The 27,704-nt window shown below is 40.5% G+C and overlaps 2 protein-coding genes across 2 annotated transcripts in view; both read right to left on the reverse strand.

Moving 5' to 3' along the window:
- Window positions 1-24,641, reverse strand: LOC127651223 (adhesion G protein-coupled receptor E3-like). The gene is made up of 13 exons (XM_052136955.1): window positions 24,094-24,641; window positions 23,972-24,003; window positions 20,847-20,918; window positions 20,536-20,722; window positions 20,238-20,357; window positions 19,855-20,036; window positions 19,507-19,668; window positions 18,910-19,116; window positions 18,587-18,819; window positions 18,369-18,435; window positions 17,542-17,633; window positions 17,285-17,447; window positions 1-1,284 (listed from the first exon to the last, which is right to left on the reverse strand). Exons 1-13 carry the CDS (start codon window positions 24,275-24,277, stop codon window positions 1,186-1,188), a joined length of 1,800 nt encoding a protein of 599 aa, XP_051992915.1. The 5' UTR covers window positions 24,278-24,641; the 3' UTR covers window positions 1-1,185.
- Window positions 24,345-27,704, reverse strand: part of LOC127652039 (uncharacterized) — a 6,910-nt gene continuing 3,550 nt past the window's right edge. The window contains exons 4-5 of the mRNA XM_052138097.1: window positions 24,492-26,427; window positions 24,345-24,351 (exon numbers count right to left, since the gene is read on the reverse strand). Of these exons, the coding sequence (XP_051994057.1) occupies window positions 24,345-24,351; window positions 24,492-26,427 (1,943 nt within the window). The remainder of the gene's footprint in view (window positions 24,352-24,491; window positions 26,428-27,704) is intronic.

A 27,704-nucleotide genomic window follows, 5' to 3' on the forward strand; every position in this document is an offset into this window, starting at 1 on the left:
TATACTGATAAAATGCATCTAGTGTAGATCTAAAAGATAAAATGCATATAGACAAGGAAATACAGAATGTACTGTATATAAAGTATATTTGTCAAAGTGTCTCCCCCTGTGTGTTTGTGAGTTGGTCTGTTCCGGTTGAGTGGAAGCTCATCCCTGCTGATTACATCTCACCTGCCTCTCATTATCTCATCACCAGTCTGCTGTACTTAAATCCTGGGTTCTCAGGCATCCTTTGCCAGATTGTCAGTCTACTTTAGTGGTACTAATGCTGAAGACTAGTTATGCTGTAAGTCTCGGTAAGTATTCGTTTTCTCCTGTGCTTCAGGTCCACTATTCATCCAGCCAACCTGCACTACCAGTTACCTCCTCAGATGTCCTCAGCTCTGCTCCCCATCTAGCCTGCCGCTGCTCTCTGCCATTAACCTTAAGCCTGCTTTGTCTACAGCCCTCAGTCCTCATCCCTGCACTTCGTAACTTGCCTCCTGCCTGCCCAGGCTTCAGCCACCAGTGGCAGTACACCCATCCGTCTGTTTTCCATTAATTATATTGCCAGCCCTTTTGTAATTTCATTGAACTCTGTCCCTGAGTCTGTTCAGCTTTTGGGTTCTAACCATCAAAGCTTGTTTTAAAGAGAATGTGTTTGGGTTTGTACAAATGAGTGTGTAGTTTTGAGATTGTGCTCAGAGTTTTGGGGAAATAGTTGACTGTTTCATAAATGTTTGTCTTGGTAAATGAGAACAACTTATTTGAAGCAGGTGATCTTCATGATTGGCATGCAGTTGAATGTTTAAAAGCTCAATAATGCTAAATAACTTTAAAGAAAATATTATTTATTGTTTATTAATTGATTTAAATAAGAATTGCATCGTGCTTCAAAACATCTACCTACAGTCTACTTTACACTAAATATTTTTGTAAAATGGAAGCAATTTTAGGAAAAGCATAAACTTCTTAAATACCACAACCCTCCACCAATCTGTATGTATATATATACAGTGTGTATATAGATATATACTGTCTTTTAATGTTTCACAGTTAACAATATAAGCGTTAAAAGAAAATAGATTTACATCAAAATATACTGACACCTGACATCACACAAGACTTACATCACACACAAATAATGCAAGAATCACTATCACTGCAATATTGCCACTGTAGGGACTTTCATTCTCTAAACACGGACTATGACATTTTTGATGAATTTTGGGGGGCACTTTTGATGGTTCTGCTTTCGAATCCAGGGAAAATAGTGCTCAACCAATCCACATACTGCTGCCTGATCTGAAAGACAATGAGAGGAGATGTTTAGTAGATGTTTTGTGTTCAATTTAACCATTGCTAATACAGTGTGTGTATATATATATATATATATATATATATATATATATATATATTAGTGCATGACTGTAGCAGGATAGGCTGTCATCTTCCTTTAGTACTGATTTTTGACATGCATCTTTTGCTGCATTATTTATTGGTTGGATAGTCAGTGCCCACCTTTAAGGCCGAAACGTACTTCTCACAAATATGCAGACGTGAGTGCTTGGCCAATGTGTGGTCCCGTTGTACATGCATTACGTGCGCTCGTGCATTACTCCCAAACCTCAGACCACAAGAAGGCAATAGATTTTTTTGCATGATCATGAAACCGGTGCTGCATACGAAACGGTATTTTATAGCTCCATGTCCGAAACCAGGAAAATGCTGCCTCCAGAGGCTGTACACAGAGGCAGGAGGATAATAAGAGACCAGTTTCCTTAAAAGTTCAATTAATTCAAAGCAGCTGTCAGATAAGCCATTAACTGATTAGGCAGCAAGTCAGCTGCCTACGTTTTCATATGCAGCCTGGATGTGGTAAATGAGTCAATAGTTGAGGAGTGGGGAGAGACATGGAGAAAAAAACTATTTCATTTGAATGGACAGGGGACAAAAAGTCTATATTTTTCTAAAAGATTCAACTCAAATTGCTACATGAGTCTGCCATGACAGTTGTTGATTGAAAGTAGAAAATAGCGCCCCTTGCGGCAATGCTGAGAATACTAGCGTTGGGCTATGAATTGAGCACTGACACATTTCACAACACAACGACACACAAAATCAAGCTTGCATAGCAAGGAGTGTCTGTGTTCACGTACTTACGTTGAGTATGTTTGGGCCTTTAGTCTATATTAAGGCTAGTACATGCCACTGGGATGTGCGTATGGGCTGAAATATGTGCCACCAGAAACTGAATTTGAACCATTTATATTTGAATTTGAATGGCTAAACTTGAATAACTGCATTGAAAAACTGAATTTGAATCACATAATTTGAAATTGTATTGTTTAACTAAAATTGAATTTATTCAAAAACTGAATCTGAATTTTATCATTTGAAATTGAATTTATTCGTTTGGAACTGAAGTCCAATAAAATTTGATCCTCACTGAAAATTAAACTCTCTATATATCTTCACATTCACTTCTCACAATTCAGATTCAGTTCTCAAATTCAATTTCAAGTTACTGAGACAGACATCCGGGTAGTTGGAGGATGAAAGAACAGCAATCGAGCGCAGATCGATAGATAGCGTTCATTGTCGCACAGGACTCCTCTTGGGCCAATCAGCACCAATGTTTTGGAGCAAAGTACGTTACCCGCCATGAAACTATGGAATTACGATTGTGTCAATAAAACTGAACGTAACTTTATAAAACTGAACGTAACTTTTTCAGAAACTATCAAAAATATTCCATTACAAAAGAAGAAAAACACAATTAAAATGAAAAAAATTAACTCAGTCGCACGAATTGAACAGGCTCTTCAAATATGCTTCATTTTTTGTTAATGTTTTTCAAAGATTCGTTTTCGCTAATCGTGGATTCTGAATACATTGCCACAGATTTCGCTTACGCTTTGCAGTTTTTTCGTTTGCTGTTTTGAGACAAACCTCTCGGGGAGGGCCAAGATGGTGCCTGTGTAAGTCGTGTTTTCAGTAGCTCTTAAAAGTTTATGTGCAATTCTTGACCTAACCGATCCTCATGTGAATAAATTCGATACTAAATACTACAAAGTTAAGAACCCTTACAACTGGATTTTTCTTGAAGATGATGGATGTTTACTATACCCACTTTCTTGGAAATTAATCTGTAGGCCTATGCTATTTGAGAAGTGACTGCTCTTTCCGTCGGTTATAACTATCGGTCTTTTCCCTCATCGAAACATGGAAGACGCTTTACCGGTAAAACGTGTGCATGATTACGCAATGTCGCCCGTGCAGACGGATAAATCGGCTCTTTCAACGTTACCTGATACTCCCACCAAGAGTCCACAATCGAAGATACGACGCCATACTACAGAGCCATCGAATGCTGTTCTCTTGGAAGCAATTGAGAAACTTGGGAAAAAGCAAGACGATTTTTTAGAGAAGTTAACAGCAATTGAAAACTCTGTCTCCTGTAATTCAAACCGCATCGCTGAACTCGGATCTGAAATGAACGCGATCTCGGACAAGGCCGATTTTGCTGTTACAAACTCCACTGTGATGAAGGATCAAGTTACATCGCTAAAGACCGAAAACAAACAACTTTGGGAAAAGCTGGATGAATTAGAGGCATACAAAAGGCAGTGGAACCTAAGGATTGCTGGTATTCCTGAAGTGGACGGTGAGAACGTAAAGATGGCTGTGATGGAAATACTGCGCTTTGTTTCACCATCTCTAGCAGATGTTCTCCAGTCTTCCATCGACGTGGCCCACAGGCTTGGGAAGAAAGGGCTCACTCAGCAGCCTCGTCGCATTATTGTGCAGTTCACCTCTCGCACACACCGTGACCTCATCTGGGCCGACGTAAAGCGTTCCGAAATTCTCAAACAAAAGAATGTCAGGATAACGGAGGACTTAACACAACGCGCAAGGGAGGCTCGAAACAAACTGTGGCCACTTGTGAACCAAGCTAGACTGGAAGGTAAACGTGCAGGGTTTCAGGGCTCAGCTGCCATCATCGACGGGAAGAAAATTACAGCTGACCACATATAAGTGACTCTTTGCCGTGTTTCTAACATTCTGTGAGGTTTTTCATTCTCGGGGAACTTACTTCTTGTAAGGGTGCCAACCTAGGTTAGAGAAACGTTAAACTTGTTCTAATTAACGTTATAATGAGGAGGTCTGGATAAGTGTTGCACTCACTTTTTGTCTACCTTAATCCATTTAGAAGTTTTAGTTTTACTTACTATATAATAGATTTTGCTTTCACGTTCTTGTTCGTTTGTTTTTATGTCATTTAAGTTAAACGGTTTTTCACTTAATGTTAGGGGAATCGAGACTTAACCAAACGTAAAGCTTTATTTCTTTTTGTAAATCGAAGTGTAGAGATGTCTATTTTTTACAAGAAACGCATTCAGTTGTGAAAGACGAAAGTTTCTGGTCGAATCAGTGGGGAGTAAAATTATCTACTGTCATGGTTCCAATAATTCTGCTGGGGTTATGATTTTATTTAATCAACACTTTAATTACACTTTACTTGAATCACATTGTTCAAATGAAGGCAGGTGGTTAATTATTGTTATCCAGTTTGGGGAAAACATTGTTATTCTAGCAAATGTCTATGGCTTTAACCGATCCAGTCTTAATAGTTGTCTCTTTACAGATTTAACCTCCAAATTAATTTCTTTAAAAACAAAATACCCATCTACATCACTAATTATGGGTGGGGACTTTAATGAGGCTCCTGATTTATGCTATGATAGATTTCCTCCAAAATATGGCATTACTACTATCAACAAAATAATTAGTGATATATGTACCAGTCTTTCTTTGGTAGATATTCATAGATTCTTACATAATGACTCTCCCCCTTCCTTCACCTGGTTTAAATCTGATTTGACACAAAAATCACGTATTGATTTTTGGTTAATATCTGATAATCTGATTTCTTCTGTTAAATCATGTTCTATTTCCAATGCACCCTTAACTGATCATGCAGGTATCGAGTTAGAAATCTCTGACATTAAACATAACTTATTTAGGAAACCAGGGTATTGGAAATTGAATAGCTCTTTATTAAACAATTCTGATTATTGTTTGGGTATTAAAGGCATAATTGATTCGTTTAAAAAAATACTAATATTTCTAGTACCTTAAACTGGGAATTGTTTAAATATGAGTGTCGAAAGTTCTCCATAAAATTTAGTCAAGATCTTTTAAAGTCAAAAGGATTACAATTTGAATTTATATGGAAAGAAATTAACCGCATTACTTGTCTTCCCAACCCAAATGATGCAGATAAAGAAAGTTTATACCTATTAAGAGAAAAATTAGACTCCTTTTATATAGAAAAGGCTAAAGGGGCCTTCATTAGATCTAGAGCCAAATGGCTAGAAGCTGGCGAAAAAAAACTCTGCATACTTTTTCAATTTGGAAAAAAAACGAGCTGAACTAAAAAAAATTTCCTCTTTGTATATTGATAACACTCTTATATCAGATGATAAAATAATTTCAAAATTTGTTTCAGATTTTTACCAAAAATTATATACATCATTTTTTAATCCTGATTCAAGTAGTTTATTTTTTAGCAAGATACAGCCTTACATTCCTAGTATAAATATAAACAGCAAAAACCTTTGTGAAGAGGAGATGTCATTGAAAGAATTAGATGATATCATCAAAAAAAACACCACTTAACAAAAGCCCAGGACCCGATGGTTTACCTTTTGAGTTTTACAGATGTTTTTGGGAAGAAATTAGAGAGTTTATTTTGAATGTGTTCAATGAATGTGCAGCAAGTGGAGAACTTACAGAATCTATGAAACAAGGAGTAATAACACTAGTTCCAAAACCAAATAAAGACGTTTTGCATTTAGATAATTGGCCTCAATCACACTGCTCAACTCGGACTACAAATTGTTAGCATCTCTATACGCCAATAGGTTAAAACCATGCTTGGAGGAAATCATATCTGTCACACAGTCTGGATTTATGAAAGGAAGAAGTATTTCAAACAATATTAGACTGATCTTAGACCTTTTAGATTATTCAGATTTGGTCAATGAGGAAGCTCTTATTTTGTTTTTAGATTTTTGTAAGGCTTTCGATACAGTAGAGCACAATTTCATGTATCAAGCTCTTAATTATTTTGGTTTTGGCCCAACTTTTACAAATATGATGCACACACTTTACAAAAATATTTCTAGTAGTGTCTCTTTATCTAATGGTACGTCTGCTCGTTTTGGTATGCAAAGAGGCATTAGACAGGGATGTCCTATTTCCCCATTTTTATTTTTATTAGTAGCCGAAACTTTGAATCTTTACACTCTGCATTGCTCTCAAATCAAAGGTATTGAAATAGGAGATTTCACTTTAACTATTAGTCAACTCGCTGATGACACTTGTTTATTTTTGAAAAACAAAGATCAGATCCCTGTTATTTTGGAGGCACTTAAATTGTTCTCTGATGCCTCAGGTCTAAGTGTGAATCAGGCTAAGAGTGAGATTATGGCTGTACACCAACTTGAAGACTCAAATATATCTGGAATACAGGTTAAACAATTAGTCAGATACTTGGGTATTGTAATTAGTAAATCAGATTCTGAGAGACTAACACAAAACTTCTTGAAAAGATTACAAAAAACAAGAAATATTTTTAACTGCTGGCTCCAAAGAAATTTATCTATTCAAGGTCGTGTGTTGATTTCAAAGGCTGAAGGCATCTCCAGAGTTGTATATCCAGCATTATCTCTTTATGTAGATTCTAAAATGTGTGCTGCAGTTGATAAAATCTTATTTAAATTTATTTGGAGAGGTAAGACAGAATATATTAAAAGGAAAACCATAATTAGAAGTGTATCAGGAGGAGGACTAAATGCTTTAGACTTTGACACTATCAATAATATATTTAAAATTAATTGGATCAAACATTGTCTTTGTGATAATAGCCTTCCATGGTTTTTCATTCCCAATTTAATCTTCAAAAAATGTGGTGGTCTTAATTTTCTACTTGCTTGTGATTTTAAATGTACTAAACTCCCAATTAAGTTGTCCAACTTTCATAAACAAGCTTTGAATGCGTGGAAATTAATTTACAAACACAATTTCTCTCCCCATTCATGTGTTATTTGGAATAATCAATATGTACTATTCAAAAACAAGACCATTTTTTGGAACGATTGGTTTAACAAAGGTTTAATTTTTGTTGGAGATTTGATAAATCAATCAGGTGACCTACTTAATTATAATGAATGTATTAATTATATTGGGACAAATGTATCTTCTAAAGAATACTTTAAGCTTATTCGTTGTATCTCCCCGAAAGTACTTTATCTTATAAAAAAAGAAAAGATGTATAATCCTGTAACTCCAAGTTTTCTTCCTAGTCTGACTGTTGGGGGCCTTTCTATTAGAGATAAGAAATTTAATAATATATATATATATCAGAAGAATTTTAACCAAAGAAAAAAGTTCTTCACCTAAGGCAATGGTGAAGTGGAAACAGGATTACCACTTTCTGGTTTTTAAAAATTTGTGGTCTGATATAAATAAATATGTACTCCCTAATAAAGTTAAAGAAACTCACTTTAAAATAATAAACAGATACTATCCTTGTAATGACTTTATTAGTAAATTTAAAGAAGGGTTTTCACCACTATGCAGTTTCTGTAATGAAGAAAATGAAACAATAATACACTTATTTTTTAGTTGTAATTATACTAATTTATTTTGGTCCCAAGTTTCTTGGTTTCTTTTGAGTTATTTTATAAATTTGTCACAATAACTGAGGAAATGGTCTTGTTTATGGATTGTAACTCTGATTTATTGGAAATGAATAATATAACTGAAACTTCTCATTTTATTTGGAAAATATCATATACATAAAGCAAAATGTATATCCACTGTACCAAATGTTAGACTATTTTCCACTGATTTGAAGATGTTTTATAACTCTCTAACTTCAATACAAAACAACCATAAAGCTCTAAAGACATCAAAACTGTTGAAAAGGATACTTAATGTATTAGAAAGATGATTGATATGTGAAATAAGATGCAGAATTGTGATTTTTTTTTTTTTTTTTTTTTTTTTTGTTTGTTTGTTTCACGGATTCAAATGTCTCTGTATTTCCCTTTAACGTTTTCTCAATAAAAAAAAAAAAAAGAGACAAACCTCTCGTGGGGGTGGGCTTAACAGTGATCTACTCTGATTGGATAGTGAGCTTTTGATGGACAGGTGCTCTCTGACCCGGATGTACAGACGTCACTCAGTGGCGCGCATATTGGAAAGCTCTCGCGGTGATTTGTAGTTATGCAATACGTCGTGCTTTGTTGTATCACTTACTAACAATATGTAAATAATATTTGACCTATAATTATATAATTTAATATTATATGAGACCTTCGATCGTCTAATAATCGTCTTCGATCAGTCTGTAAAGATGAGCTCTCAGGAGAGACACGGAGCGGCATCATCTTCCTCCTCTTGTCCTTCAAGGCAGCTTGAAGTAAGTTCGTGTTACTGAAGTAACCAATAACATCGATAAAAGATTTATTCATGTAACGTTACAATGTGCAACCGTTCTGGCTTTATTTTGCAAATTTATTGTTGTATTGTAAATGCATGCTAAATAAAATGTTGCTGTTTTGTCATTGTCATGACTGCAAAACTGAAACCTGGCCATATCTTGGTCCACTGTTTGACTCTGCCCCGACTGCTGAACGGACTGCTGCTGACCCTGCCTTGTGCTGGTATTCCCGAGCGACTGGTTAAGAATTTCAAGGTTGTTATGTACAGATGCAGCATCTGCACCAAGATTTCTGCCTTGCTGTAGAATAAAGACCAGTTTGATATCTGCACTGTCTACATTGACACGTCCTTGAATATAATAACTGTGCAAAAGAGCAAACAATCAAACTACATAACATCATGACATGACATCAGTGCATTGCAAACTTGTGAATGACAATAAAAAAATTATTAAAAAATATATAAAAATATGATATTTTATATGTGTTTATCAAAACATTGTGAATAAATATAATAAAATATATGCAATATTCCACCACTGTGTTGAAATTTAGAGTGTTTTCTGTAAAATGAGACAATTTCTATCCATTTACTCCAATGTATGTGAGCAGGACGCTCTTTTCAATTCAGATATGCCTAATTCTCTAAAAAATTCAAAATATCCTGCAGAGCTGAAGTGGTTAAACAATAAATTTGCAAAATAAAGTCAGAACTGTTGCACACTGTAACGTTACATGAATAAAACTTTTATCGATGTTATTGGTTACTTCAGTAACACAAACTTACTTCAAGCTGCCTTGAAGGACAAGAGGAGGAGGAGTGGAGCATTTGTTTAATAAGCAAGGTCTTTTATTCAGATATTCAGAATTTCTTTCTGAATACCAAATACCAGTAACCCCAAAAGAATTTGCTACAGTAATGGGTGCTATTCCCTCTGGTTTATGTAAAAACCGTAATTACTTCACACCAGTATCTACTGCATCCTTTCCTAAACCTTGTGATACTTCTGTTGGTCAAATCTGTTTTTCAGAGTTGAAAGCTAAAAACTATAAGATCTTTATTTCTTAAGGATTTGATTTCTGTTCCACCTGTTATTTCCTTTTGGAATAATTTGGTTGGTAACCTTAATTGGAAAAAAATCTGGTCTTTACAGCAGAAATTCATTCTCACAAATAAAGTGAAAGAAATGTCCTTTAAGTTGATACACAGGTTCTATCCCGTTAAGAAATGTATACAAAGATTTAAATCTGACATTGAGCTAACATGCTCTTTTTGTGTGAATTCTGATGAAACAGTGGTTCATTTATTTTGGTCGTGTCATTACACTCAGAAGCTCTGGAATGATATTGATGTTTTTATCAAGTGTAAGATTTTGCCAGGCTTCTCAATACATATGAGAAACATTATATTTGGGTATTTTGATCCCACAAACGAAAATGTCTGTTTTGTTATTAATTTAATTATTTTCCTAAGCAAATTCTATATTCACAAATGCACATTTTTAAACTGTAAACCTATCTTCTCTGTCTTCTTAAAAGAAATAGAAAATTATCTAAATTTGATTTCAGTATAATAAGAAAGCCATAAGGACTGTTTCTGAATCTGCACTGCATTTGATCTCTTCATGTGAACATTTTTGTGTGATGTAATGGCCCTACCTCTTCTTTTATTGTTATATACATTATTATTATTATCTTTTTTTTTTTTTTATTATTATTATTTTTTTCTATTTTTTTGTCTTCTTTATTGTTTTGGTTGATATTATGTGATGTACGTATGCTTTCTCTTTTGTATGTTCCTGTTCTTTGCATTAAAAAAAAAACAAAAAAAAACAAAACAAAAAAAAAAAAAAAAAAAAAAAAACAAAACAAAACAAGAGGAGGAGGAAGATGATGCCGCTCCGTGTCTCTCCTGAGAGCTCATCTTTACAGACTGATCGAAGACGATTATTAGACGATCGAAGGTCTCATATAATATTAAATTATATAATTATAGGTCAAATATTATTTACATATTGTTAGTAAGTGATACAACAAAGCACGACGTATTGCATAACTACAAATCACCGCGAGAGCTTTCCAATATGCGCGCCACTGAGTGACGTCTGTACATCCGGGTCAGAGAGCACCTGTCCATCAAAAGCTCACTATCCAATCAGAGTAGATCACTGTTAAGCCCACCCCCACGAGAGGTTTGTCTCAAAACAGCAAACGAAAAACTGCGAGCGTAAGCGAAATCTGTGGCAATGTATTCAGAATCCACGATTTGCGAAAACGAATCTTTGAAAAACATTAACAAAAAATGAAGCATATTTGAAGAGCCTGTTAAATTCGTGCGACTGAGTTCATTTTTTTTTTCATTTTAATTGTGTATTTCTTCTTTTGTAATGGAATATTTTTGATAGTTTCTGAAAAAGTTACGTTCAGTTTTATAAAGTTACGTTCAGTTTTATAAAGTTACGTTCAGTTTTATTGACACAATCGTAATTCCATAGTTTCATGGCGGGTAACGTACTTTGCTCCAAAACATTGGTGCTGATTGGCCCAAGAGGAGTCCTGTGCGCCAATGAACGCTATCTATCGATCTGCGCTCGATTGCTCTTCCTTCATCCTCCAACTACCCGGATGTCTGTCTCAGTAACTTGAAATTGAATTTGAGAACTGAATCTGAATTGTGAGAAGTGAATGTGAAGATATATAGAGAGTTTAATTTTCAGTGAGGATTAAATTTTATTGGACTTCAGTTCCAAACGAATAAATTCAATTTCAAATGATACAATTCAGATTCAGTTTTTGAATAAATTCAATTTTAATTAAACAATACAATTTCAAATTATGTGATTCAAATTCAGTTTTTCAATGCAGTTATTCAAGTTTAGCCATTCAAATTCAAATATAAATGGTTCAAATTCAGTTTCTGGTGGCACATATTTCAGCCTATATGTGCTTCATTATGCAGCCTCCCATTCCAGGGCTGGACCTTACCAACTGAAAGTGGAGATCAGGGACACTTTATATTGTTTGGTAGGCTGATCCCCAGTTACATTATGCTCTCTGTACATCTGTATATTTTGTCTTTACTGCACTCGCAGAAGTTCACCAAGTGAACAAATACACGTATATACAAAATAAACTTATATTTAAGATGCATCCTCTTTAAGCAAGTCTAAATATCTTATGTGTTGCTTCTCAAGTAAATCTATCTTGTTTTAAGGATTTATAGACCATTTTAAATGGAAAACAAGACAAAAACACTTGATAGCAATAGTTTTTTTTTTACCATGAATTTCTTTACTGAATTGAACTTAATAAAAAGCATTTTTCCCCCTTTAATTCAGGGAATGTCATTTAGAGGTATTTTTAAAAGATGATTTACTCCTGCATGCACAGTAGGAGCGCAAAAGCGTGTACCGGACACAGCAACACTAAGACAGGGTCTGCCTCCTCCTGGGGCAGCACTTGTGGGTTCACAACCTGAACCCTAAAAAGGAGTCATAGGAACCTTGGGGACGTAGCCCGATCAGGTCTCAGGATGACGTGAGAGTCTGCAGGACCGGACTCCAGGCAAGGGTCACTGACAAAAAACACTTGCAGGTCCCCAACTGTCTTGATGGAAGCATAATAAGGAGGACATCTTCAAGGAGAGGGCCTTTAGTTTGGCTGATTCTAGCAGCTCAAGCTGGGCTCCCCGAAGTCTCTGAGAGGACAACGGAGAGATCCCATAAGGGGAACAGGCATAGCCTAGGAGGGTTCAGTCTCCGGGCACCTCTAAGGAACCTGATGATCAGGTCGTGCTTCCCAAATGACTTACCATCCACTGCATCGCGGTGAGTCGCTATAGTGGCTACATAGACCTTCAAGGTAGAGGGGGACAGCCGCCCCTCCAGCCTTTCCTGAAGGAAAGGGAGCACTGACCCGACTGCGCACCTCTGCAGGTCTTCAGATCGGGAAGAACACCAATTTGCGAATAAGTGCCACTTTGGGGCATAAAGCCTGGTAGAGGAAGCTCTGGCTTGAGTGATCATGTCTACAATGGCTTGGAGGTAGACCAATTAGATCTTCCAAGGGCTAGACGTGGAGTTTCCATCTCGACAGGAGGGACAGGCTCTATCGCATCCTTGCGCAGAAGGGTTGCGATCTCCGCACGCAGGGTGGAGGCGTTTTCACCTTGCACCGAGGTAAAGCGGACGCAGCTAAAGTGGGGCAGGCACCTGGCGAACTAAATTGCGTAGCCAAGTCGGATGGTCCTGGCCAGCCACTGTGATGGCTTGGAAACCATAAGCTAGGTGTCCAAGCTCCGGGCAAGGGGCACTAAGGGGACGATCACGTGTGACGTACCTGGAGGTGGGGCCTCGTGGCAGGGGGGAGCAGGCAACGTCACGTCGGGGAGCACTCGAAGCACTTACCTTGCTCGGTGTACCCAGCCTTGAGTGGGTAGCAATGACCTCTAGACTCGTCACTACCTGCCGGCCTGAGGCGCAAGTGTGGTGCAGTTGGGCACGTGAAGGCGGAGGGTCCACGTTCATGGGGGCCGGACTGCAAGTGCTCGGTGTCTGATCGCCGGGAGAAACTTCTCTTTTTTTGACAATGTGTGTACTGCAACATGTTGGGGGTGCAGCAAACAACGAAATGGAACAAAAGATTCTCCACCCGGCCCTCCACCGGAGGATGGAGTGGTCTGGACACCAGCTCCGTGGCAGACGTCTCTCTCCCTGGGTTGCCCATCTCAGGAGCGCTTGGGAGCCTTCCGGGTCCGGTGGAGGTCCGTGAGACGGGGGGCGTCCACCTCCTGCGGGGAGCTCTATGCTGGGGCTGAGAGTAGGCCCGGGATGGGGCGGAGCTGCCTGGGGTTTCACCACCACAGGGGGATGCCCTTGGTGAGCAGACGGGATTCAGGATCTTGAGCCGCGGTGGGGCAAGATGTGCTGGATGGCCTCCGTCTGCTCCTTCACCGCCGAGAACTGCTGGGCAAAGTCCTCTACGGTGTCGCCGAATAGGCCGATCTGGGAGATGGGGGCGTTGAGAAAGCGAGACTTGTCGGGGTCCCGCATCTCGACCAGATTAAGTCACAGGTGACGTTCCTGGACCACGAGGTTGGCCATCGCCTTTCCGAATGCATGAGCCGTGACCTTGGTGGTCCGGAGGGCGAGGTTGGTTGCCGAGCGCAGTTCCTGTAGCACATCAGGATCAGGACAATCCAAATGCAGAACTCTTTGCGCCTCGGCCTGGTGAACTTGCAGGAGAAAGCTCAAGAGAGACCACTTGTGTCACTACATCGACACAACGTCGAGTGAATGACAGAAGGGGAACCATTGTTTTGCTTCAACTAGATGAGATTGCTTCATACTGGCCAAGCTTCTGAAACTGTCTTTTCTTTGTTTTATTATTTATCTTATTTGATATTTGTACATCCCTTTACATTTAAACTTTTCCATTTACTCAATCTATCACCTAACAGAATGGCGGCCTCGTTTTGGGGTATTTGCTGGATTTATTACTGTTCTGTTTGTGCTTGTGTACTAAGCCCTTGCTGCTCTGCTCTGAGTTAGGCCTATTTAGGAGTAATTTGATCCAGTTATAATGGGCGTCATTCTGTCTGATAATTTTGTATTGTTGTTGTGTCAACTGGTATGGTCTATATACATCTTTTATTTCTATTCCATGTTGCAGGTTCTGAGTGCAAAAAGCAAGGAGGCTAGCTCTTTTATACTGGTGTTGGTATCCCCCCTCATGGTGTGCCATGTTCATGCACATATGAATGTTGTTTCTTTGAGACCAATTAATTCCATTGCTAGCTTGTCCCTATTGCTGGAAAGCCTCAGCTCTGTATGCTTGGTAATTATGTCTTATTGTGCTGCCTAACATTTTGTGCCTTTGGATTTGTCTGCATAACATTGGGTGACGTTAAAGAGCTGCTATGACACATGGTTGGCAAGTCTGTTTTATTCTTAGTTTATTTTATCAATTTTATAAAATATATTTTATTATATAAAGCACATTGTATTTTTAAATAAAAGATGTAACCTTTTGTGACCACCAACGTCTCTTGCCTCTCACTGGTGGATTGATCCTAAGTGATCCATTCTGGAGTTAATTGTCATCTAATTGTTTAATTTATTCCCTGGGTGAAATTCACAGTGTGACATAGTTGGCACTTTACTCCACGCTGCTCGTCATATAAAGAAAATAATAAATAATTTAACATTTTTGGAAAATTACATTTAAAGATCTATCTATCTATACAGTATATCTATTATAATTCCCAATTTTCGAGTGTGAGAAATTCTGAAAAAAAAACTATTTGCCTTTTTCCTTAAAAAATTAGGTGCATGTCAACACTAAACTTTAATTTTTGTTTTGTTTTGTTTCATTAGCATACCTAAATATGTAGACATTATTTATGTAGAGAAGATTTTTTTGGTTTTTCTATTATTTTTACATTGACATTATTTGGATGTGGTTGGTGACATTAACCCAACTGGGTTAATATAAAAGGGAAATTTAAGTCATCCTTCATACTGTCACGATTCCCCGTTGTCTGCTCAGTGTTTCTCCCCTGTCACCTGTCCCGAACTACACTTCCCATAATCCCCTGCCCTCATCACTGCCAGTGTCATTGTTCTCACCTGTTTGTAATTTAATCATTATCCTTCTGTGTATTTAAGCCCTGTTTTTTGTTCATTCGTTGTCGGTCGTTGTATGTTATGGTTGTCTTTGACTGTGTTCCTGCCGTGCCCTCCGTGGTTGTTTCTAGTGTTCACGTTTTTGTTATCCCCTCGTGGATGTTTTGTTTGTTCCCTGTGTTTTGATTTATTCTGTGTTTTTTTTGTTTATTTAATAAAGGGCTGCACTTAGATCCTCACTCATCGTCTAGCAGCTCGATTGACGGCGTACTTTGCAGAACAACGCCAGGCAGATTTGACAATCCGGGAGTACTCCCATTACTTCTCCACCGCAGCCATCCACTCCAATCTCGATGACAATACCCTGAAGGATATGTATCGGATCGGACTACCAACACGCCTATCTTGGAGAGATGCACCACAGAGGAACCACCTCTCTCAATCCCGGGTCCGGCCAACGCCCACGCCTGCCACGGCCAACGAGCCAACGCCCACGCCTGCCATGGCCAACGAGCCAACGCCCACGCCTGCCATGGCCAACGAGCCAACGCCCACGCCTGCCATGGCCAACGAGCCAACGCCCACGCCTACCATGGCCAACGAACCAACGCCCACGCCTGCCACGGCCGATGCGCTGGAAGTCTCATCCGTCCCAGAGCCAGCGTTGACAGCCTCGTCCGTCCCAGAGCCAGCGTTCACGGCCTCGTCTGCCCGGAGGAGGAGAAGAGGAAAGGCCTCTGCTCTCCAGTCTCTGCCTTCCATGGCTCCGTCCACAGAACCTTCCATGGCTCTGCCTTCCACGTTCAGCGAACCAGAGCTCACGCATGCCACGGTCAACGAATCAGCGCCTGCAGCCTCGACCGTCAGTGAGCCAGCGCCTGCAGCCTCGACCGTCAGTGAGCCAGCGCCTGCAGCCTCGACCGTCAGTGAGCCAGCGCCTGCAGCCTCGACCGTCAGTGAGCCAGCGCCTGCAGCCTCGACCATCAGTGAGCCAGCGCCTGCAGCCTCGACCGTCAGTGAGCCAGCGCCTGCAGCCTCGACCGTCAGTGAGCCAGCGCCTGCAGCCTCGACCGTCAGTGAGCCAGCGCCTGCAGCCTCGACCGTCAGTGAGCCAGCGCCTGCAGCCTCGACCGTCAGTGAGACAGCGCCTGTAACCTCGACCGTCCCAGAGCCAGAGCCAGCACCTGAAGCCTCGACAGTTCCCATGACCGCGCCTCCTGCTGGCCGAGGGAGAAAGAGAAGGAAGAGGGCACCTTCTCCCCAGTCTCTGCTAGTACTCGCGACCACTGAGGTCACTCCCGAGCCTCCCAGGGCTCCGCCTTCTGAGCCTTCCATGGCTCCGTCTTCCACGGCTCCGCCTCCTGAGTCTTCCACGGCTCCGCCTCCTGAGTCTTCCACGGCTCCGCCTCCTGAGTCTTCCACGGCTCCGCCTCCTGAGCCTTCCACGGCTCCACCTCCTGACCCAGTCCCTGTCCTGTGGCCACCTCCCAGGCCTCCTGACTCAGTCCCTGTCCTGTGGCCACCTCCCAGGCCTCCTGACTCAGTCCCTGTCCTGTGGCCGCCTCCCAGGCCTCCTGACTCAGTCCCTGTCCTGTGGCCGCCTCCCAAGCCTCCTGACCATTCCCTGTCCTGTGGTCGCCTCCCAGGCCTCCTGACCCATTCCCTGTCCTGTGGCCACCTCCCAGGCCTCCTGACTCAGTCCCGGTCCTGTGGCCGCCTCCCAGGCCTCCTGACCCAGTCCCCGTCTTGTGGCCCCCTTGGACTGCCTGCTTGCCCTCTGTGCCCCCCTTGGACTGCCTGTTTACCCTTTGTGCCCCCTTGAACTGCCTGTCTGCCCCTTTGTGCCCCCCTTGGACTGCCTGTCTGCCCCTTTGTGCCCCCCTTGGACTGCCTGTCTGCCCCTTTGTGCCCCCCTTGGACTGCCTGTTTGCCCTTTGTGCCCCCCTTGGACTGCCTGTTTGCCCCTTGTGCCCTCCTTGGTCTGCCTAGGAGTTTGTTGTCTAGTGTTCACATTTTTGTTATCCCCTCGTGGATGTTTTGTTTGTTCCCTGTTTTTTTTTTGTTTATTTAATAAAGAGCTGCACTTAGATCCTCACTCCTCATCTGCCCTCATCTGAATCCTAACACATACGTATTGTTATCCTACAGATAAAGTAAAAGAAGGCTGACCTCATTATTGAGGACACAGTAGATAATGAAGATGAAGGTTCCTTGCTGGGAGTTCAAGCACAGAAAGATAATCTCCACCACCTTATTGTCCTCAGTGAAGAAACCCAGAATCCACGGGCAACCAATAACAACAAACTGGGACAGTGTTTTAAATACCAGAGTCCTGAGGAGAGAGAGATTAAGCAAGGGAATAAAACATATTCAATTATTGTCTCTTGAGGATCTCTTTACAATATTTTAAACATAATGTTTGTTACTTAGTTTGTTTCATCTGTGAAACTCCTGCATTCAGTTTTGTGAGAGTTGAGTTCAGACTGACGATGATGCTGATGAAGAGAATTGTGTTCAACTGCAGAAAACACAGAAGAGTCAAATCACTTTCTTTTTTACTTTTCCTTACTTTTCTCCATTGAACTTTAAATCTATTTATAGGCATGAGCATAAATCATATTGTAGCAGATGAGTAAATTATTAATTAGACAACAAAAAAAGTGTCTTGGAGGCAATCTATTGTTTCCTTTGTAGGCAAATCATCCCAAATGTCTTGGGGTACACATATTAAAACTCAATGTTCAAAAAGGCACAATGTACACAAGACACACTGTTGTTAACATTACATACTGTCCTTCCATTACAAATACTGGGGCCGTTGTGATAAGCTAGACTTTTTCTGAATTTGTGGCTGACCTTCCCTGCAGGAGACACATTTCAGGGCTTTATTTACACATGCCTGAGTGTAATAAAGGTAAAAACAGTATTAACTCCTATTCAATCAACCACAGTAAGGAGGGAAGATGTGGGAAGAGTAGCCCAAAACTTTACTCAAGTAGTAGTAAAAGTAATAATGTTACAAATTACTTGAGTAAGAGTATCCAATAAATAATGTATCCAATAAAAAGAATACTCAAGTAGTAACTAGTTACTTTCACATATAATGTAATGGATGTTTACTCCCCTATATTCCAGTACACGATACACATTTAAAATGCATTATAGAATGATGATGATGATGATGATGATTATTATTATTAAAAAAATATTTTTCAATGCAGGAAAGACCCTGTATATACACTGTAAAACTTACTGCTAGAATGACACAAACAGGTCCCAGAAAACTCCAGATAAAGCCTTTTTCCCTTTTAATCCAGCATCTGTTAATGGGGAAACACTCAAAATATAAATATCCACAGATTATGTAAAAAGACACTAAAAATATAGTACAAGTTTGAAATTAAAACTACATTTTACTACATCAAAAAAACAACAACAACAACATTATATTAATAATAATTGCAAGCTTACTTTTCACTGCCATAACCCTCAGGAACCAGTCCAGCAGACACACCCTCCACAAAAAAAGCAATCACATATCCAATCACAATGATGAATCTGCTGCTAAGCACCTCCCTCTGTTTGGAGCTGATCTGTGATAGGTTCTTCACACAGATGAAAATAAGCACAGCTTCAATGAACATCCACACAAAGGAGGAGAGAAAGAGGAAGTGCAGAACACCTGATATCACAGCACACAACACCTGGAGACAATGAAAGACAGAAAGAGATTATATTTATAATAATTCTATAATGAACAATACATTTCATCTGGAGTCGTCAATAATTCCCACCTGGTTAGGGCGTATGTAGCTCAAGAACTGTTGTGTGAGCAAGAACAGAAGGTGAGCCAACAGCAGACTCAAGCAGAGGTTGATTCGAGCCACATTGTTCACTCCAGGATTCCACCGACAAAAAGCGAAAGTCAACAGGGCCAAACTGAGATACACCAGTCCCACGATCACAGCCACCAAATTCAGTATTTCCATCAGTGGATCATCCTGAGAAAATATCAAAAACATCAAACAGGAAAATAATTTTCTGCTCCATATAAAAACTAATTTCACTTTTTACAATTTTAAATACTATTAGGAATCAGTATTTGCTGAATATCTCCAACAGTTGTAAAACACCAAATCTCATTCAATGCAACCAACAAACAATGATAAGATGGTCCACTGGAAGACGTTAGTTTGTATGCGAGCACAGACAATCTTACCCTAATCAACTCACTGTACGCTTCCTAGAGGAACAATTCACCTGTAACAAACTGAAGTTACCTGCCTTTCTCAAGACCTCAAAAGTGAAGGTTAATAATAGTTAAAAATGATCAAACTTGAACATGTTGCCACCACATGTATAAATGTCACCTGTCTGACCTGATCTCTTACCTCTGGTGGGCTGCTGGTTTGCATGATGAGAGCGAATGTCGACAGATGATCACAGGAACACACAGTGTGGCTTCTGTTGGTCTTTACAACAGAACATCCATCTACAATCCACTCACTGATATTCCAGTACACACAGGACAGATTGCCTCTAGAGACAAACTCCTTCAAATGAAGAACAAACATCCAGAACATTCAGTGTCAGTGTTCAGTGTCATTCATCACAACTTAAATTAGTCACAGACTTGGACAAAATGGGACAAACATTTTACTGTTTACACAATCAGGTCAACTTCAATGTGTCATTAGCACATCAATGGTTTCTCAACATCTGATATAAAGGTAACTCACTCTGATGTGTTTCAGGGTGAAGTTGACTGGTTTGGTGAGTTTTGTGTTGACAGTTTTGGGAAGAGTAGCTGAGATCACAGTGGACATCATGGTTTTAATTGAGTCATCTGATGTGTTGAAGAAGTCAGGTCTCAGTAGGTTCTCCATTGTGGTGTAGCTCATGAAAGCCACAGCAGCTGATTCTGTATGAGAGATGGAAAGAAACACCTGTAATAAACCTGTAAGTACATTTGGTTTTGTGGTATCATGTCTCTCTCTTCAATTCTTAGCCATCAAACCATTTAAACCAAGTGTTTGCTCACTGATAATATCAATTATTACTGCTGGTTTATGTAAGACATTTTGTAGTTAAACAACATATATGTATATATTTTTCCACATACTTGTTTCTTGGTTGTTCTGGGCAATTCCAATGAGATCGATGTCCACAGAAGCATTTGTTGTGTCCAGCTGAGGGATTTTATCGAAAGAGACATTTGGTCCAACCATGAAGACTTTTGCCTCTAATTTAGAAAATGACACAGATAATACATTTATTTTCTCTGGTCTTGTTTTTTATATACTTTACATTTTGCATTTATTTTACATTGTCATGTTTCATATGATGTAATTCAAACTTACAAAGAAATGCAAGTTAACTATTTACACAAAGGAACATTCTGAAGTTGTGTCTCCACTTACCTAAATTTACAAGAGTGAAACTGACATTGAAACTAGTTTTTGTTGGCTTCACCAGCTTGGAGACAATGTTCTCACTGTTTTTTAACACGCTGTTTCCTTCTGACGCTAGTTTCTTTATGTCAGCTGATGAGGAGTTAAAGGTATTCCCTGACGCATTGAAGACCAAATCCAAAAGATTGGTTACATCCTAATTTATTGATCAGAATGGCACACAAGTTCATACAGGACTTCCACAAAGAGAATCACATAATATCTACTGTATATAAATGACAAACATTTATTTATTCATTATTATTCTCTTAAAGACTTACGTTCAAAGGGAGCTCTGTTTTGTTCTCTAGCTGTTTAAGAACATTCTCTATGCATCCTTGTGAGGTCTGACTCTGAAATCACAACTGAGTTTTACAAATTACTCTGAAAGAAAATTGACTCTTGAGTGCACTGTGGAGGTAGTTTGTGTTCATTTTGATCAACTTCTGCAGTATCAAAGGCAATGTAAATTTTATGACACAAAAAAAAGCTTTTTTTACTATTTTATAACCTTATCATGATTTGCCTCAGAAGACTTTGCCATTTTTTATTACCATGTGGTATGACAAATTATGTAAAATCTTAATCTTTATTTTAAAGCTTACATTTGCATCACCCCATACTTGTTAAGAGTGAACTTAATGCTGATTCCCCTTCTGTCACTCACTCAACGTTGTGTCGATGTAGTGACACTAAGGGTTGCTCCTGGGAGCCCCAGACGTCTCTGATCTATTGAGAAAAGGCCAATGAAAATTGGCGAGTGGAATTTGCATGCCACTCCCATGGACATACTGGTATATAAGGAGCTGGAATGCACACTCATTCAGACTTCTTCTTCGGAGCCGAGCGGTTGTATTTCACTGAGCTGATTTACTCGGCTGAGCCATTAATCTGAGTCCAGAGAAGCTGTTGGATGTACGCCGCATTATAGCGGCTTCTCACCCTCTTGCACATGTTGAGTGCAGAGAACGCCCCTGGGCACTTTCGCAGCCTAAAAGAATATATATTCTTCCTCTAGAAGAGTATATTTCCCTTCTAAAAGAGTGGCACTCACAGAGAGCATCTTTTTAATGATGCCTTTCCATTTGTGTATGTTTCCTGGTTGCGATCGTTACCTCTCCACTTCCCATGGCCACTATCGTTGCCTCACGTGTTGGGCGCTGCCCACGCGGGGACAGCATTTGTGGATGGGTCATGATTTCACTGCAAGAGCATGATTATGGCAATGTTGGGAAAAGGGAAAGGGAAAGCCACCCAGCGGCTCCCCACCACGGTCCTTCTACCTGCACTTCCAGGAAGAAAGGTACGGAGGCACATAACCACGACCCGCCTCCGTACCTTTCTTCCTGGAAGTGCATGATGAGCTCACGTGATCGCGGCAGGCACCTTTTACTGACCGGACCCGGGCTCATCCTCTCTCACTACCCTCGACGGTGGGGCTGCCAGGGGGTGAACAGTGACTCCCCATGTGGGAAAGGCGATCACGGATCTCCTGTGCCCCTAGAGCACTGCCACCTGGCAGAGACGTCCGAGACTCCCGTTCCGGCCCTGTAGGTTTACGTTGTCACTGACAACTGAGCCTACAGTGCCTCTGGACAGGCCGCCTCTGCCCTGCACGCCATGGCTCTCCTGCAAGTGCACCAAGCCGAGGCACTCAAAGAACTGACCGAGGGTAGTTCTGACCAGAGATTGATGCAGGAGCTGCGCTCGGTGACTAATCTCGCCTTCCGGGTGATGAAGATCATGGTGTAGTCTCAACAGGCAGACAGGAAAAATACAACACATCCTGCCCTGACATGACTCAAGGTCCCACACCCCATCTGCTCGTCACCAAGGGCATCCCCTTGCAGCAGCAACACTGGCTCCACCACAGCCCGACCCAGTAGGCCGGCCCCTGCGTGGAGCTACCCCAGAAAGCAGATGCTACCCATCTTATGGCCGGTCACCAAGAACCCAATAAAGGCTTCAAAGTGCCCCGAGACGGACAGTCCAGGAAGTTGGAGACCCGCTGCACAGGAGCCGGTAAGAGCACCGTTCCCTCCCCTGGTGGAGTGCCGGGTGGAGGATCCTTGTTTACCTTTTCTTATAATTTTGCCGTGCACCCCAAGGGCTACTGTACCCACATTTTAAGAAAATAGTGTTTCCTCACTTTCTGGGCCTCACAGTCCGAGGTGCCACACCTGCCAGAGAGAAACGGTGCCCAGCGGTCATGATAGCGTTGGCCGTGGACACCTTTTCTCTCTGGAAGGTATGGCACCTCGGAGGTGGGCCTCCCACCCCCGTGCACCTAGCTGTGGAACAAATCCACCCCTGATATAGGTTACGAGGACGAAACTCTACCTCTCCCATCCCAGGCTGTTCCGGAAGTGGTCACAAGAAGCCAGGTAAGTGCTTTGATGTCCCTGGACTCAGCACGGCCACAGGTGGCACCTCAGGCTCTGACCCGTCGCGAGGCCCTGCCCGCCGATACATCCAACAAAGTGACAAAATACATTCCTCTTATTGCACTATTGCTTGAGAAGTGTTTTTGATAAGAGCTCAGGCCACATGTATAAAACTTTTCAAAAAGCTCTAGTTTAAAAGAATAGTCTTAAGCTTTAACTTAAGTGTGAAAAAAATACTTAAGGAGCTCTTAATGAAGAAGCTAAAAGCAGCTTTGAGCAAAGTCTAGGCCTGGGCCTGTTGTCACATAGATTTTTATCTTTACACTAGGAGTCCTCCAAAGAGTACCTAGCTAAGAGTTTTTGCTTAAAAGCTATTCATAAAACTGATAAGAGCAAGTTTTACTAAGGAATTTTAAATTTAAGAGTAAGGTGGAGTTGAACTCATTGCTATGGATGACGTAACAAATCACCCAAGTGATTAAGGCGCAATATGTCATCAATTTCCTCATTGACAGGTAGTGGGATAAACAGTATATAACACATATAATATAGACAGACAGACGGACTGACAGCCAATAAGGTTCTTTCCTAGGGTGCCAGAATTGTCTGAAACGACCCTGAGCCCTGCGAGTGCTTGCCGATTATTTTGGATAATTAGTTCATTCATACATGATTTAAAGTTTTGTTTTCTTCTTTTGGTTAATTATTGGATTAATCAAATGAGAAAGCCTAATTTAATTTCCTGTCTTTTAAAACATTGGTCCACATCTTGCCAAATGTTGTCCTCTAAACAGTGTGCAAATCTAAATTCATAAGTGAACTATATACATTGTGTGCAAAATGTTGCAATATAAATTGCATATGCTTTTCACATCAAAATTACAGCTACATGTAACCATGTCTACATACATTACTTTGAGTTTATAATATTTACAAATAAGGATAAATCAGTAAGATATGAGCAGTGCTCATGATCATGGCAACTTTTAAATCTCAGTTTTTAGAAACTCATTTCATCTTACCATGCATTCATTCAGCAGTGTGAAATTTAGAGCTGCAATGAGAAAATTCATCATGAACACGTCACAGTCAAAACACGGAAACACAGTCAAAAGCTACACTTGAAGTCTTTTAACATGCTCACCTGTAGAAGTAACAGTAGTGGGGCTGAGAGTTGTGGTTGAGATACTATCCTCACAGAAGCAGGTTGAAGTACTGTAGTAACATGTGCAGGTGTTCTTATTAGCAATGCAGTTACAGTTATTATTCCAGCACTGCTGGTAAGAGCTACTGTAATAGAAATAATGTAGACTTGTGTTGCAGTACATGCTGTACTGAGCACCAGTACAGTTATATGTGTCCTTATTAAGTCCACAGTCAGGCACTGAGACTGGACTAACTGCTGTAATGAGAGTGATGTTATTTTTGTAACTTGTACAGAAGCAGGATGAAAATCTACTACCAGAGCATGTACAGGTGTCCTTATCACCAATGCAGTTACATTCATTATTCAAGCATTGGAATCGGAATTGGTTTTGGTACGGATATCTCCAGTAGTTGAAACCATGTATTCTTATGTTGCAGTACAAACGGTACTGAGCACCAGTGCAGATGTACGTGTCATTAAAAAGACCACAGCCATACGTTGGACTAACTGCTGTAGTGAGAGTGATGCTATTGCCATAGGACTCACAGAAGCACGATGACAGAGTAATACTAGAGCATGTACAGGTGTCCTTATTACCAAGGCAGTTACAGTTATTATTAACACATTGGTACTGATTTTGGTACTGATATCTCCGGAAGTAGAACTCATGTAGACTTGTGTTGCAGTACATGCTGTACTGAGCACCAGTACAGTTATATGTGTCCTTATTAAGTCCACAGTCAGGCACTGAGACTGGACTAACTGCTGTAGTGAGAGTGATGTTATTTTTGTAACTTGTACAGAAGCAGGATGAAAATCTACTCCCAGAGCATGTACAGGTGTCCTTATCACCAATGCAGTTACATTCATTATTCAAGCATTGGAATTGGAATTGGAATTGGTTTTGGTACGGATATCTCCTGTAGCTGAAACCGTGCATTCCTGTGTTGCAGTACAAACGGTACTGAGCACCAGTGCAGATGTATGTGTCATTCAAAAGACCACAGCCATAAGTTGGACTAACTGCTGTAGTGAGAGTGGTGCTATTGTTGTTGGACTCACAGAAGCAGGAGGACAGAGTAATCCTAGAGCATGTACAGGTGTTCTCATTACCAGTGCAGAAGCAGTTATTATTCCTGCACTGGTAATAATATTTACTGTAAGAGAAATAATGTAGACTTGTGTTGCAGTACATGCTGTACTGAGCACCTGTGCAGATGTAGGTGTCATTGTAAAGACCACAGTCATAGACTGGACTAACTGCTGTAGTGAGAGCGATGCTATTGCCATAGGTCTCACAATAGCACGATGACAGAGAACTACTATAGCATGTACAGGTGTCCTTATTACCAAGGCAGTTGCAGTTATTATTCGTATTACTCAAGCATTGGAACTTGTATTGGTCTTGGTATTGATATCCACGGTAGTAGAAATCATGCACTCTTGTGTTGCAGAACATGCGATACTGAGCACCTGTACAGATGTAAGTTCCATCATAAAGCTGACAATCAAATACTGGAATAACTGCATCAGTGGCTGTGATGTTATTGCCGTAAGTCTGACAGAAGCAGGTGGACAAAGTACTACTAGAGCATGTACAGGTGTCCTTATTACCAATGCAGTTACAGTTATTATTAACACATTGGTACTGGTTTTGGTACTGATATCTCCGGAAGTAGAAATCATGTCGACTTGTGTTGCAGTACATGCGGTACTGAGTGCCAGTGCAGATGTAGGTGTCATTGTAAAGACCACAGTCATAGACTGGACTATCTGCTGTAGTGAGAGCGTTGCTGTTACCGTAATTCTCACAGACGCAGGAGCACAAAGTAGCCAAGTAGCTTGTACAGGTGCTCTTATCACCATTGCAGTAACATTTATAATTCCCGTATGAGTATTGGTATTGGTAGCATCTGTATACATACTGGTTTTGGTTTATATACTTCCAGTATTCAAAATTACTCACTGTTGTGTTGCAGTACATGCGATATTGAGCACCAGTGCAGATGTAGGTGTCATTATAAAGACCACAGTCATAGACTGGACTAACTGCTGTAGTGAGAGCGATGCTGTTGCCGTAAGTCTCACAGTAGCAGGATGAGAAAGTACTACTAGAGCATGTACAGGTGTCCTTGTTACCAATGCAGTTACAGTTATTACTCAAGCATCGGTATTCATCTTGGTATTGAGATCTCCGGTAATCGAAATTATGCATTCCTGTGTTGCAGTACATGCGATATTGAGCACCAGTGCAGACGTAGGTTCCACTATGAAGTCGACAGTCATAGACTGGACTAACTGCTGCTGTAACTTCAGAGTTGGATTTTAAACCTGAGGATGAGAGAGAAGCAACGAAAATCAGCCAAATACACAAAAACCAAACCAGGCAAATTACTCGCCAGTATATTTAACAGAGTCTTCACTGATATAGTTAAATAGAGACTGAAGAGTTTACAGTTGTTTCTTATACAAGTTTACAATGTGTAAATGTTTCAGTATGCAAACAAATATTTTTCAAAACATTTTATGGCTACGCAAGGGCGTTTCTAGGACTTGAGGTGGTTCGATGCTTAGTCCCGGCCCCATTTAAGTGTATGTGGCTTTAGGTGACCCCCATCTATTTGAAATTTCTGCACTCTGGCACCTTACTTACAATGAATGTGCATTGATTCCCACAGGATTTTGTGAGACTACTGGGGGTGGACCTGCGGTCCTCTAGGGGGGTCCGAGGGCGTACTCCCCATAAGGAAATTTTGTTCATTTTAAAGTTAAATACTTCCATCTGGTGCACTTTGAGAGTAAAATTAAGAGTCACTTGTTGTGCCCTTGTAAACAATTTTGTGCTCTTAAAGCTATAGTAGGCAACTTTTAAATAAATTGAATTGTGAGAAACAGCGCCCCCAATTCTTCCCCATAGACATGATGCTCTTCACCCCCAGCCAGGGTTTAATTGAGTGAGCCAAGGCCTGCTTCGCCAAAAGCGATTGGGTAAAATGAGCTGGATTGACACTACCCGACCCTCTAGACCCGCAAGAGTCTGTGGTGCTACCTAATCTCTCACAGGGCCTCATTTAGCTTAGACACCATGTCTCTTCCTCATCTGGGGTTTGAGATCTCTTAAAATATTTTTGTATGCTCGTTCTGAAAAGCAGGGTACAAACTAGGGATTAGGGATTTTTATCTTTTAATGTTACCTCAGACTGCTAACGATAGCAAGCTAGTGTAGCCGTAAGCAGTGTAGCGTTTTGCCAATTAACCTATTAACGCTAACGTTAATTTATGCTAATCATCACTGTAACTTCGGCAGTAATATTATCTGTTTGCTGTTGTACACTGATGATGATAAATTGAGTGTGGAGTCGTGTATAAATGCAGTGGATGCATAACATAAATATATAAATAAATAAACATTTCCAACATTCATTTGAATGTCCATGTACTAAAATACACAATTTGATGCCATGAGTGTCTTCATTTACTATTACTATTATTTTGAATGGCCATTGAAAATGAAGCAATGTGATAACAAATTTACCTGGTCATAAAAAGTGGTCTGTTAATTTACCTGATGAACTTTGACCTTTTGCTGACCCTTTATGCTTCAGAGC

This window comes from Xyrauchen texanus, chromosome 11 (genome assembly GCF_025860055.1).
Source record: "Xyrauchen texanus isolate HMW12.3.18 chromosome 11, RBS_HiC_50CHRs, whole genome shotgun sequence".
In the NCBI taxonomy this organism is placed as follows: domain Eukaryota; kingdom Metazoa; phylum Chordata; class Actinopteri; order Cypriniformes; family Catostomidae; genus Xyrauchen; species Xyrauchen texanus.

Excerpts from the sequence above, each read along its gene's own strand:
- LOC127651223 (XM_052136955.1), bottom strand. The coding sequence starts at position 24,277 with ATGTACTGCAACACAAGTCTACATTATTTCTATTACAGTAGCTCTTAC. Across the intron at positions 24,004-24,093 it reads CACTACTGTTACTTCTACAG|CTCTAAATTTCACACTGCTG; the intron begins GTGAGCATGTTA and ends TTCTCATTGCAG. Across the intron at positions 17,448-17,541 it reads TCACAGATGAAACAAACTAA|GACTCTGGTATTTAAAACAC; the intron begins GTAACAAACATT and ends CTCTCTCCTCAG.